The sequence below is a fragment of the Poecilia reticulata genome, chromosome 1, assembly GCF_904066995.2.
Source record: "Poecilia reticulata chromosome 1, P_reticulata-male-v2, whole genome shotgun sequence".
In the NCBI taxonomy this organism is placed as follows: Eukaryota; Metazoa; Chordata; class Actinopteri; order Cyprinodontiformes; family Poeciliidae; genus Poecilia; species Poecilia reticulata.
In genome coordinates this window covers 6,833,143-6,860,824 of record NC_088830.1, presented here as the reverse complement: position 1 = coordinate 6,860,824, position 27,682 = coordinate 6,833,143, and the positions used below count along the sequence as shown (strand labels likewise).

At 41.4% G+C, this 27,682-nt stretch overlaps 1 protein-coding gene across 1 annotated transcript in view; it reads right to left on the bottom strand.

The window, feature by feature from the left end:
* The window catches only part of cacng2b (calcium channel, voltage-dependent, gamma subunit 2b), a 79,801-nt gene extending 52,534 nt beyond the window's left edge, over positions 1-27,267 (bottom strand). The window contains exon 1 of the mRNA XM_008433427.3: positions 26,921-27,267. Within this exon, the coding sequence (XP_008431649.1) occupies positions 26,921-27,131 (211 nt within the window). The 5' untranslated portion in view covers positions 27,132-27,267. The remainder of the gene's footprint in view (positions 1-26,920) is intronic.
* Between the last annotated feature and the right edge of the window lie 415 nt (positions 27,268-27,682).

Genomic DNA, 27,682 nt, shown 5'->3' with positions numbered 1-27,682 from the left:
TCTTTCCCTCCTGTCTCTTTCTTCTCCCAGCTCTTCTTTTTTCATTTCTCGCTTTTTTCCCCCTCTTCCCCATGCTCCCCCCCCCTCCTCCCGGCCCCCTAACTCAACCTCCCTCCGCCGCCTCCCGAGTGCCGCACTGTTTAATTTATCGGTGAATATTCAACAAATGCCGGAGCGCTCGGCAATAAGCAGGAAGGAACCACAGGAAGAGGGAGGCGAAGTGCTTAGAAAACAAAAATAAAAATATTAGCACCCTGGATTCATAGAGTGCTAAAAAGCTTAAAGCAAGAAGCTGATGTTTAGTCTTATTACTTCAATACATCAGCTGAACACTGTATCTGCTCTGGTCGTTGTCAAATTTTCTACAAAACGAGAGAAGAAAAAGAAAAACATGTTTACCAGGAGCATTTGTTGTGTATAATTATGTTTTTGAACTATGATCTAAAATTCTTATTTTAGATGATAGTCTAAAATGAAGACTATCATCATTTTAGAATATATTTTTTAAAGTAGCATTTTATTAGTAGGCATGTACATACACAGCAGTGGGTTGACAGGAGCAAGACCAGACAAGATTTCATCAATATTCTGGATGAAACTAGGAATTCCCTTTTTAGTTTTTATCCAAAAGAGTAAAAGCTTCACAAATCATAAACTGTTTTAGACAATCTCAGGGTTTCTCCCAATGTATTATGAGCCTGGCGGGCCACCAGGCTTTTCTTTCACCCCACCAGACTGTCGTTTATTTTAAACATGATTTTTTTTTTTTTTAAACGCCAGTAACTGTGGCAGTAAAGACGGTTTAAGCTAGGTTTATAGTTGAGCCTTGAACTGGGTGTGTGTGGTTGAGCACACATTGCACCATCCCTGCAGCTGCCTGTTAGCCTAACACGCTGTTATTTCCAAATTATGACTGTGCACCATCAAAATTTCTGTAATTTAATTATTTTTTTGACACGGTGGGCCACAGAGCCTTGGTGCCACTACCATCATGGTTGGCAGGTTTTCCGGAGGAAACCCTGAATCTGTAACCTAAAATGCACACTGCTCTATTATCAGTCATCTTTAGAAACCATTTTGTATTATAAAAAGAAAAATATCTCCAGTTGTGAGGTTAAACTTGTGAATTAGCATTAAAAATGTTTTGTGCTGCGACTTCTGACTCTTATCCTCTTTGCCTCGCTGCCACTCTGGCTCGGTCCTCTTAACAATGTAGCAGCTGGAGCGTCGCTGTTTGAACATTTGTGTTTTTGAGTACGACTTTGTGCTTTGAGTGGTCAGTATAGCTAGAAAATTGTAACATAAATTCAGTCAAATTGATATTCAATCAAATCAGATTTATAACTTGGGCAAAACTAATAAAATTAGCTGTAAAAAAAAACAAAAGTAATTTTTAAAAAGTTTTCCCAAAGAAACTTGTTTTTTCAGTGTATACTGTGGGATCATCTCAGACAGACTGTAAATTATAACAATCACACAAAGAAGAAGAAATGTAGCAAAACTTCATTAAGGAGACACATTAGTTTTTTACCCAAACTCGATCAGTATTTTTAATTCACTTTACTTGGTGGAAATCTGAATGGGGTGCAAATACAAAATGATTATTTTTACCACATCATGCTGTTACTTAAAGATCTTTATAAAGTTCCATGATAAAGGATAAAATTCAACAAGGCTCAAATCTTCACATATAAAAAGATTACAAACATGTCAGAATTTAAATTCTACTGTTGACTACAAGTGGACAACACTTGTTTATCAGCTTTTTAAGCTTTACATTCATACGCACAAAATATCACTTCACCCTAAATGTGACGTATTCCATTTTTAAGAGATGTCGGCCAAAACATTCCTGGATTGGCTTTTATCTTAGATCCACAGGTCAAATGCTTAGAAATCTCTTTGGGTTTTCTTCTACTTATAAAATGCATGCAAACTAAAAGTTCCCACCATATTGAATTAATAAAATCATCAATCGACATGATGCTCTTTAATGCACTTTTTATGAGCCGACGTTAAGGTCAGGTAATGTCTGTGTACGTACTCTTAGATGCTTAAAGTCAGAAAAATCTTGTTAGTCCTTCATTTTCTGTTCATTATAAATGTCTTACTTCAATCAAAGAAAGTATAATTTTCTTTTATGTGGTATAGTAAGTAGAAAAAACCCCCCAAAACAATCAGGCAATCAGAGCAAATTAGAAAAGATGTATCTTTACTTTTTACTCCTATTTTTAATAATAAAGATGGTAATAAAAACAATAATATTGTCACGTTCCACAACAATTTAGGCGTACAACAATTAGCAGATGTAGGAAACTAACATTTTAAAAGATTATAATGAAACTAAGACGACACAGAATATAATTAGAACATTATGTTGCGGAGATTGTATTACTATCTACACGTGTTTCAGTCTCTTTGGTCTTTTCTCTGCAACCTGCTGCTCGGCGCCTCAGACTGCGGTTCCAAAACGCCACGCGGGCCGAGTGGCTGTGGGCCGTTTTGCATCCACATGCCCGTGTCACTGAACTCTGAGCACACTGCAGGAACCTGCTGAATAGTTTTTCCTTCTTCTGACTCAGCGCATGCACCGTCAGGCGTGCTGCACAGGACAGGCTACCTGAGCCCTCAGAGCAGAGCAGAGCAGGCGGACACAGACCCCAAATTAAAGCTCCATCAAGACAAAACTAAACGAAAATCTGGATGTCTTCAGTCTATTGTAATTCCTTTCATATGTCTTTATTGTGAGGCAGTAATTCAGTCCATACCATTTAGATTAAAAAATAAAATAAATCGATCAATTAAAAAAGGACACATCCGTCACAAACAGATAAACAATTATTCCAATATAAAAAATAAAAAAAAAGCTACAAGTGTAATAATATTTCTATTTGTTGCAGTAGTCGGAACTCTAAGATTTTGATACATCCAAGCAGCACATAAATTTATACATGACATTTCTCAGCAAAGCATGAAGAGCTGCTACGTTACTCACTTGACTTGTGGAAGTCTGAGGAGGAGTTAAGTTATTGAGTTGCTTATAGTGCAGATTTTTTTATTTTTAGCCGATTTAGTTTTTGCTGTCAACCTGTCTGGGGAAATTAATCTTCACCTAAACTTTTTTTCTTTTTTTTTTACTAAATTTGAAACAGATTCTATATATTTAAACAATGACATGCCCCTTTTAAGATGGAATAGAATAAAATACCTTTATTAGTCCCCCAGGGGGTGAACTGACATTTCACTACAGCCCGTCGAAAACAAAACAAACAAAAAACTAAAACAGGTTAAGCACAGCAGCGATTCCTGAGCAGATCACATCCCATTGCTGCGTTCAGCCAGAATCGCAAAGGCACCACTTGCCCATTACAACCAGTTTTTTACTGGGTCATTTAGCAGCTGCAGTTCATCAATGAGCAGTTAAATGTCTGGGTGGCTGATTCACTTTGGTACTTACTGTACCGTCTCCTGTCCTGCAGGACCGCTAAGATGCAAAAAAAACAAAAAAACAAATGTCACTGAAATTTTGCTGCCATACTTTGTTTTTGCTTGGAAATGTAGAAACTTATCTTGAGATATGATCATTTTAGCTACTGAATATTATTTTTAGTTTAGCCAAAGTGCATCTAAAGTATCAAAAAGCATGTTAAACAGTGGATGACGGTAAAAGATTGTCTATAATAAATAATATAAAGCTGCAAATTATTAAATGGATTAGAAGTTGTTTTTTTACACCCCTTCTGCACAGACATAAGCCCTCTGAGTGTAGTTGGATAATCAGAAAGGTTGAAGGATCAAGCAAGGAAAGCACTCAACTGCTAATTACAGCAATCACCAATCTATTTGCCCTGTTCTGGGGTTAAGACCCATTAATTCAGCATGCTGAGAGCTGAACCGTTTCGCAAAGCAAATGTATGTTTAGTTAAATAATATTAGGATTCCAGTCTAACCCCTGCTGGGGAGGCAGATGGATTTCAGCTGGAGCTTCCGTAATGACCTCGCTGAGAACAACACAGGATGCCGTAAAGAACCGTCCGCTTAGAGACGGCCACTGAGCTATCGCTGTCCAAGGTGGAGCTGAATTTCTTTTGTCTGCTCCTTTTTTTTTTTTTTTACTTGGAGCCTTGACAGGTGCGCAGTCCAGGTAGAAGTAGAAGATACATGGAGGGTAAAGACACGGTCAGTCTGGACCTCTAACAGACTGCATGACTTCAGCATGTGAAATGTGTGCAAACTAGACACCCATTCCTCTAAAACCTCCCACGGGGAGATTAGAAGCAGAAACTCTTTTGTGAAACATCTTTTTTTGCTGGTGCAGTTTTAACACATTTAAGAGTAATGCAAAATCTACTACTGTCAAGAAAGCGTCTGACTTTTAAAGCTACAGATGAATATGTAGCAATCACCTGAAAGATGACGGCAATTAGAACATCGGAGAATTGGAGAACTTTGAAAATAAAAAATATAAGTAAATAAAAACAAGCCGCACTGACGACCTTACATGAAGAAGGCAGGAATGCAGTGGTTGGCCCACTTCCGCTAATAGCCGAGCTAATATCTTGCTTAGTGCTTCAGCATTTTTGCTGCTTTTAAAAATATCAACATGGTTGAATTTAGCGCTTTAGCATTAGCTTTCACTAAGCACCATGTTGGTATAACGCTTTAGCGTTTTTCTTAGTTTTGAAAATGTCAACAGGGTTTGACATTTTTCAATTGGGTGCTTTAGCATCAACTTCCACTAATACTATGCTGGTTTAGCGCCTTAGCACTTTTGTTAGCTATATCACTTTAGCACTGTCAGAACTGACGTTGATGATTAGCGCTTTAGCATTAGTGTAGCTAACGTTTTAGTTAGCAGTGCCCACCACAAATAAAAAGATAACTTCTCTCTCTTCCACTAAGCTGCGCCTGACACTACAGCCAATCATTTTTGTAATTCCAAAGCAAATTAGTCACAATTATCAGTAACATTCTATGTACTGTAAATGTGTTGCAAAGTGTAACAAGATGAAGTTGCTACAGCAGAGCTTTAATCACCTAATGAACAAATATGCGACTGCCTGATTTCTGTATGCGACACGTCACTCGTGGAGCTCCCAGCACACCCAGTTCTAGTGTTTTTAAAAGCCGTGATTAAGAAAATTAGCAAATCTGACAACGCTCTTTATGAAATGATGTGATGAACAAATGACAGTCCGCTCCCAGAACACACGATGCACTCAGCATTCGTACAGAACAGACACGAAATTATTCCAGTCTGCTTTGAAGTCTTAAATGAAGTTCAGAGCACACATTCAGTATTATTTAGTGAATTATTACAATATTAAAAAGTTAATTTATTTCAGTGACTCACTTCACTAAGAAACACATTATGTTGTTAAATTATGCCAGATAATTGTTTTCAAGTGTTTTATTTCTAATTATGATTTTTTTCAATTCACAGCTAATAGAACAGAGTATTACATCAGACCAATAACAAAACAGTTTTTAACACAGAGACTTGAGCTTAACGTATAATATGTTTAATACCTGCTTGTAGTTTATTTTTTAAAGGTACATTTAATCTGAATGCATGTTCTAATTTAGTGAATATGACTCTATATCTCTGAGGGTTTCATTTTGGAGAATTGAAGAAAGTGGTGATTCAGTTCATCATTGGTTTCAGGTAAAAAAAAAGAGAATATTTTCTATTAAAATGTTTGCTTTCCATCCTGTGACAGATTGAGGTGGGGTATGAAGACGTACCCCTCCTCTCACCTGGTTACCGTTGTACGAAGCTACCGGCAGCAGTGCTTTTACAACTTGGGCCAGTGCTTCTTCATGGGGGCACAAAACAAAAGAATAAACCAAAAACAGGCCAACATTTCATCGTTTAATATGTCAAGTGAGTCACCAAGACAAAGAGTCACTTGGAGCTCCGCAGCCCTGAAAACTGTGATCCTGTCTCAATATGGCCGAAGCTAAAAGTACAAAATCTCACATTTTAATTTGCTGTCACATTAAAACTGTGAAAGTAAAAATTCAATTATCCCACAAGACTACTTTAGTTGTGGTTTTGTGCCAGTGGATTTCATAGAACAGATTTCTGACTTTTTACCATAATGCTAGTTCAAGAAATATTAAGACCATTTGAAGACAAGTGAAACGTGAACTTGGTCAGCATTATGTGTGATTATGAACTTTAAAACACAGCTGGATGTAACACTTGGTGGCCTAAATATTCTTGTTCTTGTTTCTGTCAGTGGATATACGCCTGATGTAATTCATCTGAATTATTCCTTATCAGAGGAACTGAATGTTTGTTAGGTGATCATTTTACTTTTAAACATATATTTATGTATGTATGTATTGTAATCACTCCTATCTGGCTCTATGTTCTCTATGGACAATATATGCTGCATTTCCATCAATCGTAAAATTGCATAAATTGAAATTATGAAAATAAATTTGCTTCATGGAAACGCACCAATTAAAAAAAAAAAAAAACACTCATCAATAGAAAGTTTTTGTGCTATGAGATGGTTTATATGTACTTCCCAAACCTGCCACACGAGTCACATGATCAACAGCCGGATGTCATTATAGATGGAAACGATAATGTAGACAACAGGAAGTGGTTGGAGGATGATGATTTTTGTTTGTTTTTTTTCAAATAATGTGCAGCCGGCTCCACCAGCGCTCTCACGCCATCAAACAGTTCATAAGAAGTTGTGTGTCACTCCGTCATGTTGAGTCCATCTCTCTTCTGTGTAAAATCGCTTTTTGCTCCAACATCTGAATCAGACGCTGACGTCTCCTCTGATTGGCTGATGGGTGATGAGTGCTAGCGCCACAGCCGAATTATGAATATGTCTCATGTAACTGTTTACATCCGTCGTTGCAGTGACTTAGCGCGTGAACAAGCTTATTCACGTGTGATTTTAATTTCATTTCGTTTTTAACAGGAACACCGCAATTGTGAAATTTTGTTGTTTCAACATTAGCAGAACATAGATAAAGATTTGTGTATATTTGTAATGAAGACGCAGCTACAGTAGCCCAATCATGTTGATTTTATTCTATGCAATCATTCAAGTAAATGGAGGATAAGTCCATGAAGAAGAAGCATGTTCAGATTTCATTGTGCTGACAAAATGTCTTTTCAACAATCAGGTCAGGTTTGTAGGAATCAAATGACACAACTTCACTCCTCTAGATAACGAGTTCTTGTGTGTGTGCGTGTGTGTGTGTGTGAGCTGTCTATAATGTGTGGATGGATATAAATCTGAGGTTCAAGCAGTGTTGGTTTTGTTTAGATCACTCGCTGCCTAATTCATGTCGGTTAAACTATGAACAAATCTTCTGTGTGCAGACGAGGAAGACTGCGATCTTACACACACACACACCCGCACACACGCAAACACACATGCAAGTGATCTGAGTCATATGGCTTACAGATGACAGCATTGTTACTCTGTCAGTTCGGCCATATGCTACGACTAGCAAACTTCAGAACCGCTTCGCTAGCGTTCACACTGAAGCAGTTCAGCTGATCCATCACTGATTCACGGCATTGAGAGCCTGATGATCCTTTTCTGCCCTACAGCAAACAGGCCTCTATGCAAAATATAGGACACGCTTTTCTTTTTCTTTAAGTCACCACAGATATTTCAGAATTGAAATCGTTCCCAAATTAGACGTTCCCTCCCCTTGTAACGGCTGCAAATGTACAGAGTCAGGGCGATGTCCGTCGGTCGTTCCCGTCGGCTCCTCATATCTTCAGGATTACAGAGCAGTCAGCCTGTCAGCACCTCTCCCACCAGGCGTTAAACAGGCTGTGTGGAGGTGCCAACTGCTCTCTGCGAAACTCTCAGCCCGGTAAACCGGAATACAAGGGGCATGACATACTGTTACTACTGCAGGACGCCGGGCCTCGCTGTGAAACACGGCACAAGCAGCTGTTTTAGGGGAAATCGCAGCAGTCGGGCCATAAACGGCCATTCCCAGGCAAGCACTTGGTGCTGCTTCTTCCAACCTCCAAATGATGCATTATTATACTCCACCGAGCCGACGAACTAACACATTACGTCGCTTTGCAATTCTGCGAACTACAGATGAGTGCGGAGTCCATGTTCAACACATTTGTACTTTACAGAACTCATCCACAGCCTCATTCTGTGTCACATTTTACCGTCGGGATTAAAAAGAAGAATGATGGTTGTGTCTTAAGCTAACATCAGTAGCATAAACCAGCAGCAGCAATAGCGCTTTTATCAGCAGCGACTCGTTTTGGCTTCACCTGCATCCTTCCACATCTGCCTAAATGCCAGAAGATCTGCGAGAACAAATGAGAAACTTTAAGCACATTTCAGTAGTGGTGCACCGACTGCAGTTTTCTGGCCGATCACCAATCTTTTAAAAACCTAACCTGCTAATCCTGATTCTGATTTTGGCCGATACCAAGGTTTTGGGTCTAATAAGTCACTAAATGATTAAACCACTCTGTGACATTAATAAAGCAGATGTCTTACAATAAGAAACTTATCACAATAACTCACTAAACTGCACACAGTAACTGATCAATATGATAATTGTCCACCCCTACAAGAGAGATGGATGTCTGGGTTGTGTTACCCCGGCAACCTGATCTCAGATAATGGGGAAACTGGATGGATGGATAATTTTTTAGAAATTAACTGAGGCATTCTTAACATTTTATTTGTTTACTTCTGCTAAATCTAAGACTGAATCATACCACACTTGGGGTGAATCATAGAGGCGTAAACATGGAAGTAAAAAACACCATTTTCCTGTCCTCTACCTCTACCCCAACTTCTTCACTCGTCTATAAGCGCAAATGAACCTACCCAGTATTGATTAGCTAGTTTTAACAAGCTAAAGCTGTGGGATAAACCGAAACAATACAAACAGGTGCAATTAATATTAGGCTCCTTGGCTAAATGTCATGGGTTTTTATTATAAAACAAAAAACCAGCTGCTGCGGTGAGCTCCAAACTGTGTCGTTTGTGCACAGCAGTGAGTCCTTCATTGATTCTGAGCAGCGGCGCTCCGGCAGAACTCCACCGCACCGGCACGCGTCTCATCACACAGAGCGCCTCACGCACGGGGAACGTGGGGAACTCAAAGTAAAAGACGAAGCGGAGCTGTCACGATCCGTGGAGCGTCACGAGGCTTGCACTGCGGCGTGCGGGTTTGGGCAGGTCGCCAATCCAGAGGACTCCAGCAGCAACCTGAGACGCTTCGGATACGATTTGTTCATATGGAGGCAGGAGGAGAAGAAGAGCAACAACAAGGTGGAATATTTTAAAGCCTTCACAGTTCTGGTTGTAGCTATGGTCACTACAGGAGAGTTCACAGGCAATTTGCATGAGAATTTTGTCCTTTTTTATATAAAACGGTGGGTTAGTAGTTTATTCCATTTTGCTTTATGGGTTTTAAATAAGCAACCAATATTTGTATCGATCCCAATATTGAAAAAATTCTAGATGTCTTCAATCTAACTCTTTGTGCTCCGAGTGATGTCATGTTTTATTGTTGTACATTATATTTACAATTCCTAGTTGCACTTTCTGAAACTTTTGACAGAAGGTTGCAGTTTATTTTTTACGTTTGAGAAGTCAACATGTAGTTTTTTGTCAGTTTCAGTTTATTATTTATTTCACGTTGGCTGTTGTACTTATAATTACACTGACTGAGCAAATTAAAGTTGCGCTGTTTTTACATGTTTGACCACGCTTCTGAAGCTGTTTATGTGTATGTGAGTTATCAAATAAATTTATAATTCAGAACAGTTAAGGCTGCGTTTAAAAAAACGCAGCCTTAACTGGAAACATTTTAAATTAACTCGGCTGTTTTTCTGTATCAGATCGGTATCGGTATCGGCCGATACTAAACCTCAGACATCGGTTTCGGTATCAGAAGTGAAAAAAAGTGGATCGGTGCAAGTAGGACTTAACATTTTATTGCGATATTTTGAGGTAATATTGTGATGGTGATAAAAACCGAGATTAAAAACTTTTTTTTAGGCAACTGTGTGACTGTTTCCATTCATTCCCCCATTTGAAGCAGGCGTCTTCAGGGCGACAACTTAAAGAAGTGAGATTTATTTAAATGTACTTTTGAATTTACTGAAATTTATTGGTGCTCTTGTGGAAAAATAGTGGACGAAATGGTAAAAATGAAATTTTGAATATTAGTTTTTTTATTTAAGATCATTAATTGAAATGATAGAGGCAACAATAAATTAAAATCCTTACAAAATGTGTGTTTTTTTTTTTTTTTTACGATAAATGATAATACGGTAAATACCCACCCTAAAGGTGCAAGACAAAAAAAGAGGGGATAAGAAAGGGGAGCTGGATGAACCGTAACGGGATAAAATATAGAAAACAACACAAAAGACTGGAGAAACAGTTTCTGTAGACCGGATTAGTATCACTGTTATGTCTAAGTTGTTCATTTGTGCTAAAAAAAAATAAATCACAAATTGTCCTTTTTTTTTTTTTTTTTTTTTTTTACAACCTTCCAATAAAGCTGAGAACAGTGGAGGATTTCAGGCAACATGTTGTGCATATAACTCCCACACTATTATGCAATTCCCGTCTTATTCATTTGATATACTTTTACCCACTGCGGCTGCTTCTTTAACCCAAACGCTTCTTTAACCCAAACGCAGAGTTTCTGCTCTGGTTTGTTTTATCTAAATGTTGGAGAAACGTTCAAACGGTCACAATTCTCTTCAAGCCTTCTAAAACTGTTCAGGGATTTCCAGAAATGTCCTTGACGTGAACATGAACCAAAATTAAATTTAAACAGTCTGATCTCTCTTCCGCTGCATCGACACACTGTCATCAGTCCAAAATTCGGATTCTGTTCTGTAAAATTCAGCTTCTATTTAAAGCCGAACTCACAATACACTCAAGGGGGATACGTCACAGGCATCAGGTAAAATATGCTACACCAGTTAATTTGACAAGAAAATAAATAGCCAACAATATGACATTTTTTTTTACTTTTAGCAACAATGATTTATTACAAAAACCACAAGCTAGGAAATAATAATAGTTATCATGATAAATAGATCAGCAACCAAAAATCCCTCAAGAATAAGGTTAGGTTAGATTTAAATCAGTCAGTTCATGTCAGTAAAGAAACCCAAATGGTTAAATGTCCAAATATTCCCGCTCTTTTTTAATGCTAATATTGTCCACAAAAGAGTTCCATATCCTGGGAGAATTTCTCCATTTTAATCCAAAGTCCCAATCCAAAATGAAAAATACAAAGCGCCAAACCCTCCCCCCCCCCCCCCCAAAAAAAATGAGAAAAAAGAGTGGTACCACCAAAAATCCCCACAAAGAAAAGTAAAATCCAGATCTCACCGGGAATGTCTTTCTTTTCCCCCAGGTGGCGTCTGGCTCGCACCGTCGGCGTCCTCTTGCTCCAATCCAGCTTCTAAAGCGCACGATCCGCGGCGCTGGGGCGAACTTTGATTGCTGTTCTGTCTCTTTTCTTTGATGTATTACTTGTTCTAAATATTCAGTCAAGTCTCCCGCTGCACAGATCTGACGGTGAGCGTCTTCCTCTCTGGTTGCGCCGCTGCGCGCCGGCGCACACGCCCCTTTTTAAACACTAATATCAGCCACACCTAAAAACCAGCATGACCTGCTCAAAAATCCGTTTTAAAAGTGGAAATTCTGAATAATTTTACAATGAAATAACAGCAACTGTTATACAAACCAGATGATACATTTACTCTTTAATGTATTTATCCAGGAAAAAAAACAAACATAGCGGTTATGTTACAAGCTTATGAAATTATTAAACTCATTTGTGTCATGATCCGTGGTTCTATGTGTTTATTTTCTAGTTTCTGTGTGATTCTGTTCCCTGTTGGTCCTGTCTCTGCGTCTTTCCCCGTTGATTGTCTCCCAGGTGTGTCTCGTTCCCGTGATTGCCCCGTGTGTATTTAGTCTCCCCTGTTGTCTGTATTCTTCGTCGGGTCCTTGTCTATCGCTTGTCATAGTTTGTCTACTGAATGTCTATTCCTTGTTGGTTGATGTCACCTTCTCCGTGCTATCAGTTTCCTCGTGCTGTCTCCCTGTTGTTCCTTTTGAGAAGTCCTTATCATTAAATTCATCATTTACCGCTACATCCTGGGTCCTGCCTGCGTCTTCACTCACCGGTAAACACCGCTCCCTGACAGAAGGACCCGACCAAACGAACGGTGAGGAAGCTATGGCATACTGCCCCCAGGTGTGGGACCACGTCGCCACGAGCGCCCAAAACCGCTGGAGGTCCCGGCCCCTGGGCGCTGGAATCACCAGCGCTCTGAGCCGCCGGAGGTCCCGGTCCCTAGGCACCCAAGTCACCGACGCGACGACAAGCTGAGTCCCTGGTGGGGAGCACGTTTGGCGTACTGCCCCCCAGGTGTGGGACCACGTCGCCACGAGCGCCCAAAACCGCTGGAGGTCCCGGCCCCTGGGCGCTGGAATCACCAGCGCTCTGAGCCGCCGGAGGTCCCGGTCACTGGGCACTGGCGTCACCATCGCTCTGGGCCACCGGAGGTCCCGGTCCCGGAGCATCGACGTCGTCACCGCCCTCGACCACCGGAGTTTCCCGTGCCCGCTGCCGGTGAGCAGCCGCCGGAGTCCGCTGCCGGTGTACAGTTCCCTCCAGAGTCCCCTAGTGTCCCTCCAGAGTCCCCTAGTGTCCCTCCAGAGTCCCCTAGTGTCCCTCCAGAGTCCCCTAGTGTCCCTCCAGAGTCCCCTAGTGTCCCTCCAGAGTCCCCTAGTGTCCCTCCAGAGTCCCCTAGTGTCCCTCCAGAGTCCCCTAGTGTCCCTCCAGAGTCCCCTAGTGTCCCTCCAGAGTCCCCTAGTGTCCCTCCAGAGTCCCCTAGTGTCCCTCCAGAGTCCCCTAGTGTCCCTCCAGAGTCCCCTAGTGTCCCTCCAGAGTCCCCTAGTGTCCCTCCAGAGTCCCCTAGTGTCCCTCCAGAGTCCCCTAGCGTCCTTCTCGAGTCCCCTAGCGCCCTTCCCGAGTCCCCTAGCGTCCTTCCCGAGTCCCCTAGCGCCCTTCCCGAGTCCCCTAGCGTCCTCCCAGAGCTTCCTAGCGTCCTTCCCGAGTTCCCTAGTGTCCTTCCCGAGCTCCCAGCGCCCGCAGCAGCCGGCGCTCCGCCAGAGCTCCCAGCTCCAGAGCTCCCAGCGCCCGCAGCAGCCGGCGCTCCGCCAGAGCTCCCAGCTCCAGAGCTCCCAGCGCCCGCAGCAGCCGGCGCTCCGCCAGAGCTCCCAGCGCCCGCAGCAGATGGCGCTCCGCCAGAGCTCCCAGCGCCCGGAGCAGCCGGCGCTCCGCCTGAGCTCTCCGAGTCCGCTGCCGGTGAGCAGCTCCCCGGTGAACCTCCCGAGAATCCAGCCGGCCGTCCTGCCGGTTCCACAGCCTCGGCTCCGCCCGAGACTCCGCCCGGCCGTCCTGCCGGTTTCCCGGCCTCTGCTCCGCCCGGCCGTCCTGCCGGTTTCCCGGCCTCTGCTCCGCCCGGCCGTCCTGCCGGTTTCCCGGCCTCTGCTCCGCCCGGCCGTCCTGCCGGTTTCCCGGCCTCTGCTCCGCCCGGCCGTCCTGCCGGTTCCCCGGCCTCTGCTCCGCCCGAGCCCACGGCCTCTGCTCCGCCCGAGCCCACGGTCTCTGCTCCGCCCGGACCCCAGTCTCCAGCGCCTGCAGCAGCCGGCGCTCCGACCGGCCCACCGCGGCACAAGCTCCGCCTCCAGCGTCGCCGCCCACCGCGGCTCAAGCTCCGCCTCCAGCGTCGCCGCCCACCGCGGCTCAAGCTCCGCCTCCAGCGTCGCCGCCCACCGCGGCTCAAGCTCCGCCTCCTGCGTCGCCGCCCACCGCGGCTCAAGCTCCGCCTCCTGCGTCGCCGCCCACCGCGGCTCAAGCTCCGCCTCCTGCGTCGCCGCCCACCGCGGCTCAAGCTCCGCCTCCTGCGTCGCCGCCCACCGCGGCTCAAGCTCCGCCTCCTGCGTCGCCGCCCACCGCGGCTCAAGCTCCGCCTCCAGCGTCGCCGCCCACCGCGGCTCAAGCTCCGCCTCCTGCGTCGCCGCCCACCGCGGCTCAAGCTCCGCCTCCTGCGTCGCCGCCCACCGCGGCTCAAGCTCCGCCTCCTGCGTCGCCGCCCACCGCGGCTCAAGCTCCGCCTCCTGCGTCGCCGCCCACCGCGGCTCAAGCTCCGCCTCCTGCGTCGCCGCCCCGCGCTCAAGCTCCGCCTCCTGCGTCGCCGCCCGCCGGACCTCCCACGAGAGGTCTGCCTCCTGTGCCGTGGTCGGCCCCCGGAGGGTTTTGCGGTGCTTATTTCGTTTTGGATTTGTTTTTTGTTTTTCTGGACTCTGGCCCTCCTACCGTCGCCCCTCCGCCCACCCTGTTGGGATCTGGTTTTTGTTTCTGGACTCTGGCCCTCCTGCCGTCGCCCCTCCGCCCACCCTGTTGGGTTGTTTTTTGTTTTTTGGACTCTTTTTGTTGGGCGCCTGGTAGTCGCCCCTTGAGGAGGGGGTACTGTCATGATCCGTGGTTCTATGTGTTTATTTTCTAGTTTCTGTGTGATTCTGTTCCCTGTTGGTCCTGTCTCTGCGTCTTTCCCCGTTGATTGTCTCCCAGGTGTGTCTCGTTCCCGTGATTGCCCCGTGTGTATTTAGTCTCCCCTGTTGTCTGTATTCTTCGTCGGGTCCTTGTCTATCGCTTGTCATAGTTTGTCTACTGAATGTCTATTCCTTGTTGGTTGATGTCACCTTCTCCGTGCTATCAGTTTCCTCGTGCTGTCTCCCTGTTGTTCCTTTTGAGAAGTCCTTATCATTAAATTCATCATTTACCGCTACATCCTGGGTCCTGCCTGCGTCTTCACTCACCGGTAAACACCGCTCCCTGACAATTTGTGAGAAACTTCGGTGTTACCTGCAACAATGGCTTTAAATTTGACAGATCAGCCTAAAGCTCCTCAAGAGACTTTGGGGGAAAAAAGTAGCTATTGTGTTTTTTTTTATATTTCGCTTGGATTATTGTAAATCTCTGCATGATGGTGTTGATAAAGCTGTAAAAAATGCAGCTGCACACCTTCTGATAAGAGCCAAGAGCTCTGATCCCATCACACCTGTCTGAACTGGCTTCATCTCAAAAACAAGATTTGCTCTTTAAAGTCTCAGAAGCATGGTAACACCATATTAGTCTGAGCTGAGTCGACTCAGATGCAATGTTTGATTACATTTCATATTTCAGGTGTCAATTCGGACAATCGACTGTGATGCTAAAGCTCTAAATTGTACAATCGTAAAAAACAAAAAGTGTCCTGAGAAGGAGAGAGAACCGTAATTGATATTATTATTATTATTATTATTATTATTGACAATTTTTAGGAATAGTGTTTCAAATGATTTGCCAGTGATTGTCAGACCCTTTTAGTTTTAATGTAGAATAAAAATGAACTTTGACTTGACGTTGGCAACAAATTCAATTCTGTGTGTTTACCAGCTGCAGAAGATGCCAGTGTCAGGTCAGAGGGATTTCAAAATAAAGGCACACTTGATTTTTTTTTTGTTGTCGGTTTTTTTGACTTTTTTTAACTTTTGGATCCAAATTTGAAACTGAAAGATTAGGTCAATTAGCTGCATCAACCTAATCTTGAGAATGAAATTAGTTAACAAATTCAGCTGTTTGTTAGTCAAAGTCTTATTAGTAAGACAGAGTATTAATGGTCATAATATTATCAGAATAAAGATGCAATTCTACCAGAAGAAAGTCATAATGTTTGTTCTCATATTATACGACTTTTTTCCTCTTATTATTTTTTTCTCGTATTACTATGATGTTTTTCTCCTAATATTACAACTACACTACAGCCCAAATACACTTTTTAGAGTGTTGTTGTATGACTTCATTCTCAAATTATTGTAAATTAATTTTCGTAATATTACAACTTCATTCTCATATTAGTAGGACTCTTCGCATGTGTCATTTCAACTTTATTTTAGTTATGACTTCGTTCTCATATTATTACAACTTTTTCATCTATTGTTTTGAGTTTATGTTTGTTACAACTTTTTCCACCTATTATTTCAACTTTACCTTTAACATTATTTACTCTCATATTTTGACTTACTGTCGTACGACTTTACCCTCTTAATGTTCAGACTTAATTCTCGTATTATAAGGACTCTTTTCAGATATTATTAGTACTTTATTCTAGTAATATTCTGACTTTATTCTCATATTATGTTTTCCTCCCACATATTATTTTTACTTTATTCTCATATTTTGACCTAATTCTTGTACGTCTTTTATATCTTAACGACTTCATCCTCATATTATTACAACTCTTTTTAGCCTGATCCTAATACTCCACTGTATATTAAAGAATTAACAAAAAAAAAAACTAGGATTATTTATTATCAATTGCTTATCAATCCAAGTTATGAATTATCTTTTTCAATCCACGTTTTGAGAGCCTTGATGTCAGACGTTAGTCTCCAACCGGGTTTGGATTGACCCATATTTGACCCAGGAATGGGTTGGTAATGAAACCTAAATCAAGATGTTTTTAACCCAGCAGGCTTTAGGATGTAAAACTAATTTCTACTTTGTATATGAATGTAAAAACAGCCTGAGGAACAAGTCCTGCTAACATTTCATCCATAGAATAAAAAAAGAAAACAGCAGAACAATATAACGCCTTCATAATTAAGATGAGTTCTCTTACTTCAAACATTAATATAATCATCTTGTGGCCTCAAACCCCTGACAGGGAGCTGCTGCTGCTCCAGTTTCTCTCATGGCCTATTTGTGACTTCCTATTTACTCAACAGCTAACTCTTCAACCAAAAACTGCTAATAAAAAAACGACCACCAAGTGGTGCGTTTTCCAAGGCGGTGTCAGTTATTATTTTTGTCTTTTCCACACTGAATAAAGTAGAGCCATTCAGCGGGGCTAACCCTTAAAATGCAGATTACAAACAACAAAAACAAAGTTTGCATCAAAGTTTTTCACTCTTGAACATCAGAAATGCAGCATCTCACTCAGGATCTCACTGTGGACATTCTCCTGGGTGTGTGTGCTGGGATGCACTTTATACCAACCGCAGCGCTCTACTAGCACACTGTTGCTTCTGTTCACACTGCTAACGGCTCTGTCCTGTTGCATAACCCTGTTAGCTAAACACCTCAGCATCTGCGGCAGAGCAAACACACAACAGAGCAGATGCGCTTGTGCAGCTTTTTATGTCATTCTAAAGGGTTAACACAGAACGCTTTTAGTTCAGAAAACATTTTAAAAATGAGATTTGCTACACAAATTAGCTTCCTGAGATGCAAGCTAAAGCTAGCCAAAACACCAGTAACTGTAATAGCAATATGTGTTCAATTTAACAAAACACTCACATTTGTTGCCACTTTAAAGGGGCAGCATTATGTATTTGTCAGGCACATTTTATAGCACAATCAAGTAACAAAGTTACTTTTAATTGTCATAAAAATACTATGCATGTCAAATATGACAAATTGGACTTCATAATTTAATGCCTTGAAGTTGGGTCTCTGTCTCTTTAAAAATGGCTGCTCTTCCTGAAACTCCGCCTTCATAAAGTCATCACAACATGGCTCCTCTATTAAACTTTAACAACATTTTTACCAGTGTTTCACTGAGAAGAAGCTCCTATAACGCGCTCAGCAGATGCTCAGTTTCACCAGGTGTTTGCTAATTACTGCTGGCTAGTCTGAAGGAGCAGAGTGGGGGAGTCGCTGGTGAGGGGAGCTCTGTAAAGCTGAAGCTTGGAAACTGTAGCTTGTAGGCGGGGCTAGGTCCACCCAGGTGGTTTGTACGTCTGAAAGGTTGCCATGGAAATTCAAGGACTTCTCAAACATGCATTACAGCAAAACTCCAGGTGTGTTTTTGATAAAAGAATAACATCATAATATGAAGCACAGCTCAAAAATTTTGATTTTACGCAATAATGTCACTTGTAAATGTGGGCTATTAGATTACAGTTCCACGAAATAAATTAGTTTCATAAAGAATTAATTCAAAATTGTTCTTTTTTTTAATGGAGTGATTATGCTAGAAATGTAAAAACAAAGAAATTGTCATAATCTGGGATATTTAAAAAAATAAATAAAATACGGAAAGATGAAAACAAAAAAAACAAACTGATTTTTTTTGTTAGCTTACTTTGTCGGACATGTTTCTATGTCTCTTCCGCATGTTTTAATGCAGCATGTAAACATGTCCTGTGTGTGTGTATGCGCGTGTGTGTGTCAGACTGACATCCCCTCCCATGGAGCACAGCGATGTTTGTCAGTCCCAGGTGGTGTGTGTGTGTGTGTGTGTGTGTGTGTGCGTGTGTGTGTGTGTGTGTGTGCACACTCGTAAACAATCCCTTTGATTGAGAGACTGTGATGTCCGTTTGACAGGCGGCCTTGTGCTGCCAACAGACTGCTGCATCGCCATAGTTACACCGTGTCATGTGGCCGCCACCGCCGTGAAAGAGGACAAATGCTACAAACAGAAACTGGGAGCAACTGGAGTAATTTGGTAAGCAGGAGGTCCGGGTAAAAAGGTTGGTGGTGTTTAGTAAAAAAACAACAACAAAAAACCAGCCAAAACATTAAAAGTTCAGGGTAAATACTTGAAATGATCACAAAAATTATTGCTTAAAAGTTCATGGCATATTTTAAACCTTTATTTGAAAGAAAAGGTCTAAACTGGTCACACTGCATGATAATAATACCTGTTATTGAATAGATCATCAATATCTGTGTAATTATGTCCTGTTAGCATCAAAAACTGTCCTTATGTTACTTTTATTTGAATTTATGAGGCAAAAAATGAAAGGCGAAGCCTGAAAACTTCAGTTGCTGTCAAACCATCTTCCTGTATTGCCAGGTTGCCACATTGAGAGATTTCATAGTCAAGGCTAGATGTGATTAAACGAAGCAGATTCTTTGGAACATCAAATCCGTTTCACATCCTTCAAATATTTGCATTGCTTTTCATGAGCGCTCGGTTTAAATGGTGAACACACGTCTTGATCACGGGTGTGGAAATCAGTCTTGGTACGTTCTTCAGCAGTGAGGTCACTGCTAGTTAAGATTCAACTGACCATCTGAAAATGAAATGTTGATGGTCATGTAATTATAGGCAAAATGTATCAAAAAGTAGGTCGTGCTGTCAGTTTCACTTTCGGTTTTGATCGTTCGACATGGTGAGGTCAGTGAATCTTCATCAGAGCAGACTGAGCATCTGCATGGTGTCTTATTGGATGGATTTAAGTTACCATTTACACGTCTGGGGTTGTTGGCAGTGGCATTGATGTAGAAGTGGCACTAAGGCTGTAGAAATTTACTCTAAACTGGACTAGACTCTACATCTTAGCTTAGTCTGTTTTCAAATTATGTCAATTGTTTCCAAATTGATTATTAACATTGCAAAAACCTGACCCAATGACTGACATGCATGAGCTTCCATCTATGCTGGATAATAAAAGTTAGTCTTTGGAGTTACGATTCAGGATTCTATACAGAGATAATAAAACCCCTCTGTTGGAAGCTGCTGCTTCTTCAGTTCTCTCCGGTACGCCGGCTCTTTTCCCAGAAACATATATCCTGTCAAACACACCTCACTTCGCTCTCAAAGCTGCCGTCATGGAGATTAATGGCAGCATTTAGAGCCTGCTGAGTTCCACCTGTCAAGGCCCGGTTCCCCGGGGCCGATCCGGTCTGTGCCTTTGGATGAGAGACCGTCCCGGGGCAAGATCCATCACTGAAACCCATGACAGACTGAGACTCTGGAGGCAGCCTCGATAGCTGGACCACCAACATGGAGCCATTCGTCCAGCATGACAGGCGAGCTGGACGAATCCAAGTGGAGCCGACCCGCGTAGCTTGTTCTAACGCGGGATCAGTCCGACATGAGGTCTGTCAGGTCAGAGCTGGAATTTTTATGGAAATAAATGTACAGGAAGCGTAAATGTTTTTCATTTTCTTAGGGCAGATATGAGCCACGATCAAAAACAGGAGGCGGTCTGACAGATTATTAGAAAGTGTGCATGAAGGAAAACATTCATTCATGTCTATGTTGTGTTTCAGTGATCTGTTGTTTTCTCTGAGGTTTTAGGTCTAAAGCAAGATTTTTTTTTCCAAGTTCGATTTGTCATAACTAGAACAATGACAGGTATGTTTTGACAAGCTGGTAAAAATGTGTTAAAGAAAGAAAGTAAAACAAAAAAAATGTCAGGGATGAAGAGAAACTTTTTTCTGTTCAGCAACTAAACTTAATAAAACCAACAAATATTTAATGTGTGAGGTGTTGCATGACCTGTAAAACCTAATTTTTAATGTTTTGTACACTGAATAAGAAAACAGGTCCTCCAACTTTAAAAAAAAATCAGTTAAAGTAAACTAAGTTTATCCAAGTAAATGTATTAGGATTATTAAGTTGTCATGTTTGTCATAAAGTAAATTTGACAAACTTAATTTGTCTACATGTAACAAATTACTTTTTTTTTAAAAAGTTGGATCTACATTCTTTTTTTTCCCAATGTGAACTGAGAAGTAGTTCATAAATAAAAATGTACGTTTTCTCATAATCATTTCTCATGACAGTCACTAAATGATAAAGTCTTGAGTTAAAAGAGGACGTCGGTCTCCTTCTGTCTTCAAGTTGGTTTTCTTTGAATTTGCCATCTGTACTGCTGTGGCAAAGCTGAAAAGTTAAAAATAATCTAAAAGTCAGTTGTTTGTTTATTGAGAAACATGTGAAGAAACTGTGTGGCTGGGGCATATTGACGACTGAGTTTGACAGCTGTCTTGGCTTGTCAGTCACTTCTATTACAGTATCACCAGCAGGCCGCCCACAGAGCGCCGCTTGATGCTGCCGCACGCCTCCCTGTGAAGGAGGAACGACGGCTTTTTATGTCCTCACCCGGCTTTTCTTTTGTAAAAACGCCATAAATAGTGTGTTGTTTATTTTTAGAGTTTGGACTTTTGCTCGTCCTGAAACTTAGTCAAATTTTGTAATTGGAGATACCCGTCTTGTTATTTTTACAAAATGCTGCATTTTACCAGGTTCATTTACATTTCACATTTGTTCTTCAACAAATGAGCTGTTATGAAGTTAATGTCATGCTCTGTGCGCAGTATCAGCACAAGCTAAATGATCTGGTTTTTTTTTTATTAATTCTGTGGAATAAACAGAAAATATATCAATTAAAGGAGATTTTTTGCAATCGTCACAATTATATAAAATTCCACATATTGTGCAATATAACCTGTGGCAATAACTAATCATCAGACAAAGGTTTTGGATGTTTCATAATGTTTGATATTAAGACAATATCGCGGCATGACAAAAAAATAATAACACCTCCCAGCAAAAAGTTTTAAAAATGATAATTTTCCACCCTGAGTAGTTTTTTCTTTACCAACGGAAATTCAGTGAAGGTAATCAGTCAGTCATTGAAAATGGACAATTTTCCCAGATAAGTTACTGAAAAAATATTTTTCAATTCCTTAAATGAACCAAAACTAAAAAATTTTTTTTTTCTGTCCATAGATCAGTTGAACAATCAACCAGCAATGTCTGCCCACCGGCCTGCGTTCAGTCTCCATGGTAACCAACATCTGAACTAGCCAAACGGTGCTGGTGTCGTTTATCGCAACTGAGTCTTAACTCCATCCAATGCCAATGTTTCACATCATGCTTGAAGATTTCTCACACGCAGTGAAGGACATGAGCAGCTAGCCTGCTAGCATGTCCACCTGGATTCAGGCTTGTTGCTATGGAGCTAGTTAAAAACAAGAACCGCAACAATCCTTTATGTGAAGACGTACGTACTGTGTGTCCAGTGGAAAGAAATTTCCTTCTGGAATTTAAGTCTTGAACATTAACAGAAAACAATCAGTGGTATACTTTTTCCCCCTCAACCTGGACTGCTCAAAGCGTACATGCTAACAGGTATGCTACCTAGCTTCCAGCTGCTCTGTAAACTGACCGTGTCCTCACTCAGTCAGCCCTGTCAACTCATCACCTCACTGATTATAAAATAGAATAGAATATTTTATTATCTCTGGAGGAAAGTGGTCATGAACTCAAGGGTGCAAAGCAGCAGCTGCCCAAATATACAATAAATGCGCGTACAAGTCATATAAACAGCTGGAAATGTAGACTACATACACAACAGCTCGAAAAACAACAGCAGCAAAGTGACTACACACCTCAGTAACTTAAATTTTTGATTCAAACTTTTGATAGAGGAGGGTACATAAAGTAACACTTTAAAGTTAAAAGAAAAAGCTACAAAAAGTTCTAAGGGAAGGAAAACAGGAATTGTCCAAAATGGATTAAAGTGGATTAAAATCATAACTTTTTGTTTGATGTACTGTATTATTTCCAATTATTATAATTTGTGTTGCCACCTACTACAGCTTCCTGACAGATTCTTGATAAGGAGGAGATCGCGTGGATTTATTTTTCTCTAAACAGGATTACTTCAGTCACCAGATTACAGATCGTTTTTGTTCCCCAGCCTCTGAAACTCTTACTGGAGCTTTAGATAAACTGACAGTCTGCATCTTTTTTCTTTCTTTCTTTTTTTTTTTTTTTTTTTAAACCAAAGGATTATTTTTGTAATCTGATTCCCTGCAATTAGTTATTGGACAATCCTAGAATATCACTAGCCGCGGCTTTGGATAATGAGACTTGGCAGTAAGGACAGGAAAATTACTGGACGTGTTGGCTGGAACAAAAAACTAATGTCAGAGCTGCAATGGGTGAAGGGGGGGATCGTTTTAATATTATGACAGAACTTTATTTTTACATCTGTATTCAAGCTGAAGCATAAAAACAATGTAATTTCACATTAAAAAAGCAAAACAAGATTTCAGTGTCAATGGAGGTATTTCCAGTTTTCCAGCGCTAACAGGTAACGACGGGAGCCAAAACTTAAACAGCTTCTCACCAGTATCTGCACATTGTGTACATCGTGTCCCCGGCATTAAGCGGAAATTGCAGCGACGCTGTGATGTATTACGTTAAAAGCTGCAGTGAGATAGGTTAGATAGAACGTGGGCCTGCGTGTTAAAGATAGCATAAGATGCCTGAGGGCGTGTGACAGCAAACCAGAGCTGCTTAGTTTTTCTCTCTCTCTTTTTCTCTTTTTCTTTTTTTCCTTTTTCTTTTCCTGTCTTTCTTAGCACCTCCCAATTGTCCCCTTCTCCCTCTAGCTCCTCGGCGCACAGTTTGTATGGCAACTGTAGCTCCGACGGCAATGCAAGGCGTTCGAGCTGGATATCTTTCAAAATCTCTGCTCTTAATCGTGTTGAATCTCTGGTGCCAAGGACACTGAGTGTGCCGAGAGTGTGCAAAGTAAAGCCACTTTGCAAAGAAAATAAGAGCTTCACTTGCTGCGACTATTCTCTTGAACAAACGTGTTGATGCTTTTGATGTGGTTTCGCATATTTCACGATTTCATACTGAATATTTTTGAGGACATAAACATGGTATCTTATGACTCGAGTAAAATCTGTTGGTCCTATTCCTAAAAACATTTAGACAGTTTGAGTCTCTACTTACACAGTTTATTGTCACTATGTAGCAATGTGACCTAACAATCTGGGAAATCAGTGTAATTAAATTGAATTCAAATAAAAAATAACATAAATGAACATTATTTCGTGTTTATTTAGTAAGAAAAGTCGTTTAGTAAGTAACAATAGCAGCGTTTATAATGACCAAATTGGAATTACAAAAATACATTTGCTTCAAGGAAACAAGCCAATTCAGAAAAAACTCACGTTTTTCGATTGAAATGTTTTGGATCTAGGATAAGATGGTTTTTCAGCTGTCTTGAAATTAGTGTAGACAGCAAAACTGCAATGGGAAAACTTTTTTTGCATTACGGGATCAACAACCTGATGAATACGACAGGAAGTGGTAGGAGGATGAAGGCTTGTCTTTTAATGACTTATCACATGAACAAACTTCTTCACATGTGACACAAGAAATTGTGTTTCTTATTTAATGGATACACCACAATTGCGAAATTGTGTTGTTGTTGTTTTTTTTTTTGACATATCCACAACAATAAGACTCATATCTCAGTCTTATTGTTGAAATCAACATGTAGTCTTTGATGTTATGACTTATTAAAGCAATAGACATCGTTCAAAAAACACATTATTTAGATATATATACCTAAATAATGAAGAATGTCGCAACTACAAATTCACTATTTCAAGTAAACTTCTGAAAAACGTTATTTGTCCAGTTCACTTAAGAGCAAATGACGCAACTACTTTACAAATCATAGAACTTTTTTTTTTCATTTTTGAATAGTTTATCAATTACATTAGTTATCAAATATAAACATAATCTAAATATTAGTTTTCTCTTTACCCCTCCATATTAAGACATGCATGAGCAACATATTGAATACAATTCAAACATAGTTCAATGTAAAGGCAAAAACTCAAGCTTTCCACTTTCTGTAACTCGCTCTTTATATCAATACGTTCCATACATTAGAGTAGTATTACTTAAATGCAGGAATTCTCATCTTCTATAAAGTATCATAAGGTAAAGCCTTAACTGGGAAAAGTATAGATTTAAATGTTTTCTTATTCAAAAGTTCTGACTGACTTTGAAAAGACAAACAGGTTTGTATTTTAATAACCAAGCAGGTTTTTGAGTATTTACAATTAAAGCTCCGAAAATGTCACTAGATGAGCAATGACATATGCCACACGTAAGGTGGTTTCTCTCTATTTTAAACCCTCAGTCAAAACAAAGTAAAAAGCTATTCCTGTGGAAATCTCCCACAGACACAGAGGACCAAATGAATCATGGGAGAAATCCCACAAATGCCGCAAATCTATGTCATCAGTCCATGGTTTTGTCTTGTGAATCAGGTGAATGTGGGGCCCGGTATGTTCTGATTCAGTCTGATGATAGATAGAAGAGGACCGGTCTGTGTGTGTAGGTGTGTGTGTGTGTGCGCGTGTGTGTGCGTGTGTGTGTGTGTGTGTGCGTGTGTATGTGTGTGTGTGCGTGTGTCTGCATGCGTGTGCATGTGTGTGTGTTTGAGTGTGTCGATGTATTGTGTCAAATCTGTTTCACACTTAAGGAGACATTTCACAGTTTCCCTATTGTATAATCACAAACAAACTCACACTGCAAGACACATATGCTTTGAGCTCTCTTTTTTTTCTTAACTTAACTGAACATATGGATGAACAATCAGCCAAACTTATGCCACAGTCTGTCTCATTTATGTCTGTCTCAGGTGTGCAGAATGGTAGCAGGTGTACCCTGCCTTTATCTGAGTTCTGAACCTTACTGTGTTTTCACACCTGATAGTCCGGTAGACTCGGTTCGATTGGGGACCAAAATTGCAACATTTGTTACATTTTCAGTTGGTGCGGTTCTCTTCCACGCTGCACTGTGTCAAGCAATCCAAACCATCTGAAGAACCTGTTCACACACCTCGCCTGTGGTGGCGCTGCACCAAAAACCACTGAAGAAAACAACAGAAAAACCTTAGAAGAAGATATAAGCGCAACTTCCTTATTCATGAAATGCCAACAAAAATGGAGTAGCCTCAGATTCTAGCGGTTTTAGGATTTCTCTTTTCTTTAGCCAAAGATGATGAGCCATTTCAGCCACTAGCACTATACTCGCAAATTTGTTTTGGTTGTATTTACCCAGAATGCCCTGCGCTATAGTCTGCTTCCTAACTAGGGGTCGATTAAGGCGGACTAAACAGGGCTGGTGTGAATGTACCCTTACAGAAGGTCAGATGTTTTTGGAAAAGAAATATATATAACTGGGTCTTCAGTAACCCTTTAAACTGTCATAACCAGATAACTGCTGGTTCACAGCTGATTTATCTCCAGATTGCTGAAATTAGGGTGAGGGCTTTTTCCACTGAAATGACTCCAGTGCTAGGGACTGGTGCTAGATCGTCCATAGCAGCAGGTTCATGTGTGTCCACTGACTAAACCTGACCCAAAGGACTGGTGCTAACCTTTAATAGGCTGACTATTGGAAACAGCAGTCAATCAAAACTTTGTAAGCCCCAACATTTATAAAATGCCAGAATTTCGCTTTTCTTCAGCTCCGGTGACGTCGGACATAAAACAGTGATAAATCTTCTTCTAAAAAGTTGAGTTGGACTCATATCCAAACCCAGCACCTTCTTGGTGCAAGGCAACTGTTGTTCTGACTGTTGCTCCCCTATCCAGCCTTTATCCTTTCCTGTCATTACTTTATGATCTTTATATCATCACTCTGTTGCCCGAATCAAATTCAGTACACCGTCCCTTCAATGTAATAGTCAGTTAGGCAAACAACTCCCCTGTGAAGGGCAAATCTGCAGCTGATGCTGCAAGGCAACCAATTCCACTATGCCAAAAAAAACAAGGTTACCAAACATCCCCTCTAAGACCTGAATCAAGAGTCCATTTATCAGCTAAAACATTATATTGTCCATGACTTCTGCAGAGGACGTGAAATTTTTACCACTTATGGGTTTATAAAGGAGATGTGAGTGAACTGTACACCTGATGTTAGATAGATAGATAGATAGATAGATAGATAGATAGATAGATAGATAGATAGATAGATAGATAGATAGATAGATAGATAGATAGATAGATAGATAGATAGATATGCTTTTTTCCTTATGAAGAAAATTATTGCAGAGTACATACAGAAGAGTGTGGGCTTGTGATTTTCTGTGTAGGCATGTAGGTGCAAATGCAGGACCATGTGAAAATGAGTGTGGGCATGAAAGGATTGATCTGCTCACGGCGGCATTGTTGGTGGGTCTGTGCATGTGTGCCTATAGATGTTATATCTATTTACGTGTGCACATACACGGCTACCTTTAAGTCTTTGGCTCACCTTCTAGGCAGCACGTCCTCCACAGGCCCGAATGCGTCATAACCTCCTCGTTCTTCTTGCTCGTCTCGTTCTCGTTGGTGCTCTTGATCTTGCAGACGCCGCGTGAGTACAGCCAGTAGTCCGTCCCCACAGCGATGGTCATGAGGCTGAAGGCGGCAAAGGCCCCCACTGTGGTCAGCAGCATCTGAACTCCGCGGTCAAACACACCCATGTTGCCACATTCCACGAAAGGGGGGCCCCCTTTCCTTTTGATGTACAGGAAGTAAATATTTGTGAGTTTGCGTCGCCACGCCAGCTCGGAAAGCGGGGATTGGGCTGCGTCGGGCGGACGACGGTAGCGGGGGACGGCTGGGGGGGCGGGGGAGTTAGGGGAGCTCGGGGGAAATCGTATGGTTGGTTTTTTGGGGGGGGGGCCGGCACAAAGACGAAAAACAAAATAAAAAATTCGGAAGACGGTTAAGGTTTCGGGTGGGTTTCCTTCTGTTTGACCCAACAAAAAGGGGGTCAAACACCCTTTGGCAATGACGGCAACAGCCTTAAGAGGTAAAGTTCTCTAAATTCTGAACTTCTGATGGCAGTAAATTGCCCTACTCCGGAAATAAAAAAAGGCTGACCTAAAAACACGAGTTTCAGCAGATTCCACAAGAGACCTGGTCTGGGATCGGGGCCTACTTTGTTGAGTTTGAAGGCCTCTAAATGTCAAACTCTGAAAAAGGCCAAGATAATGAGGGGGATGGAGGACTTAGGCTGCTTCAGACCTAA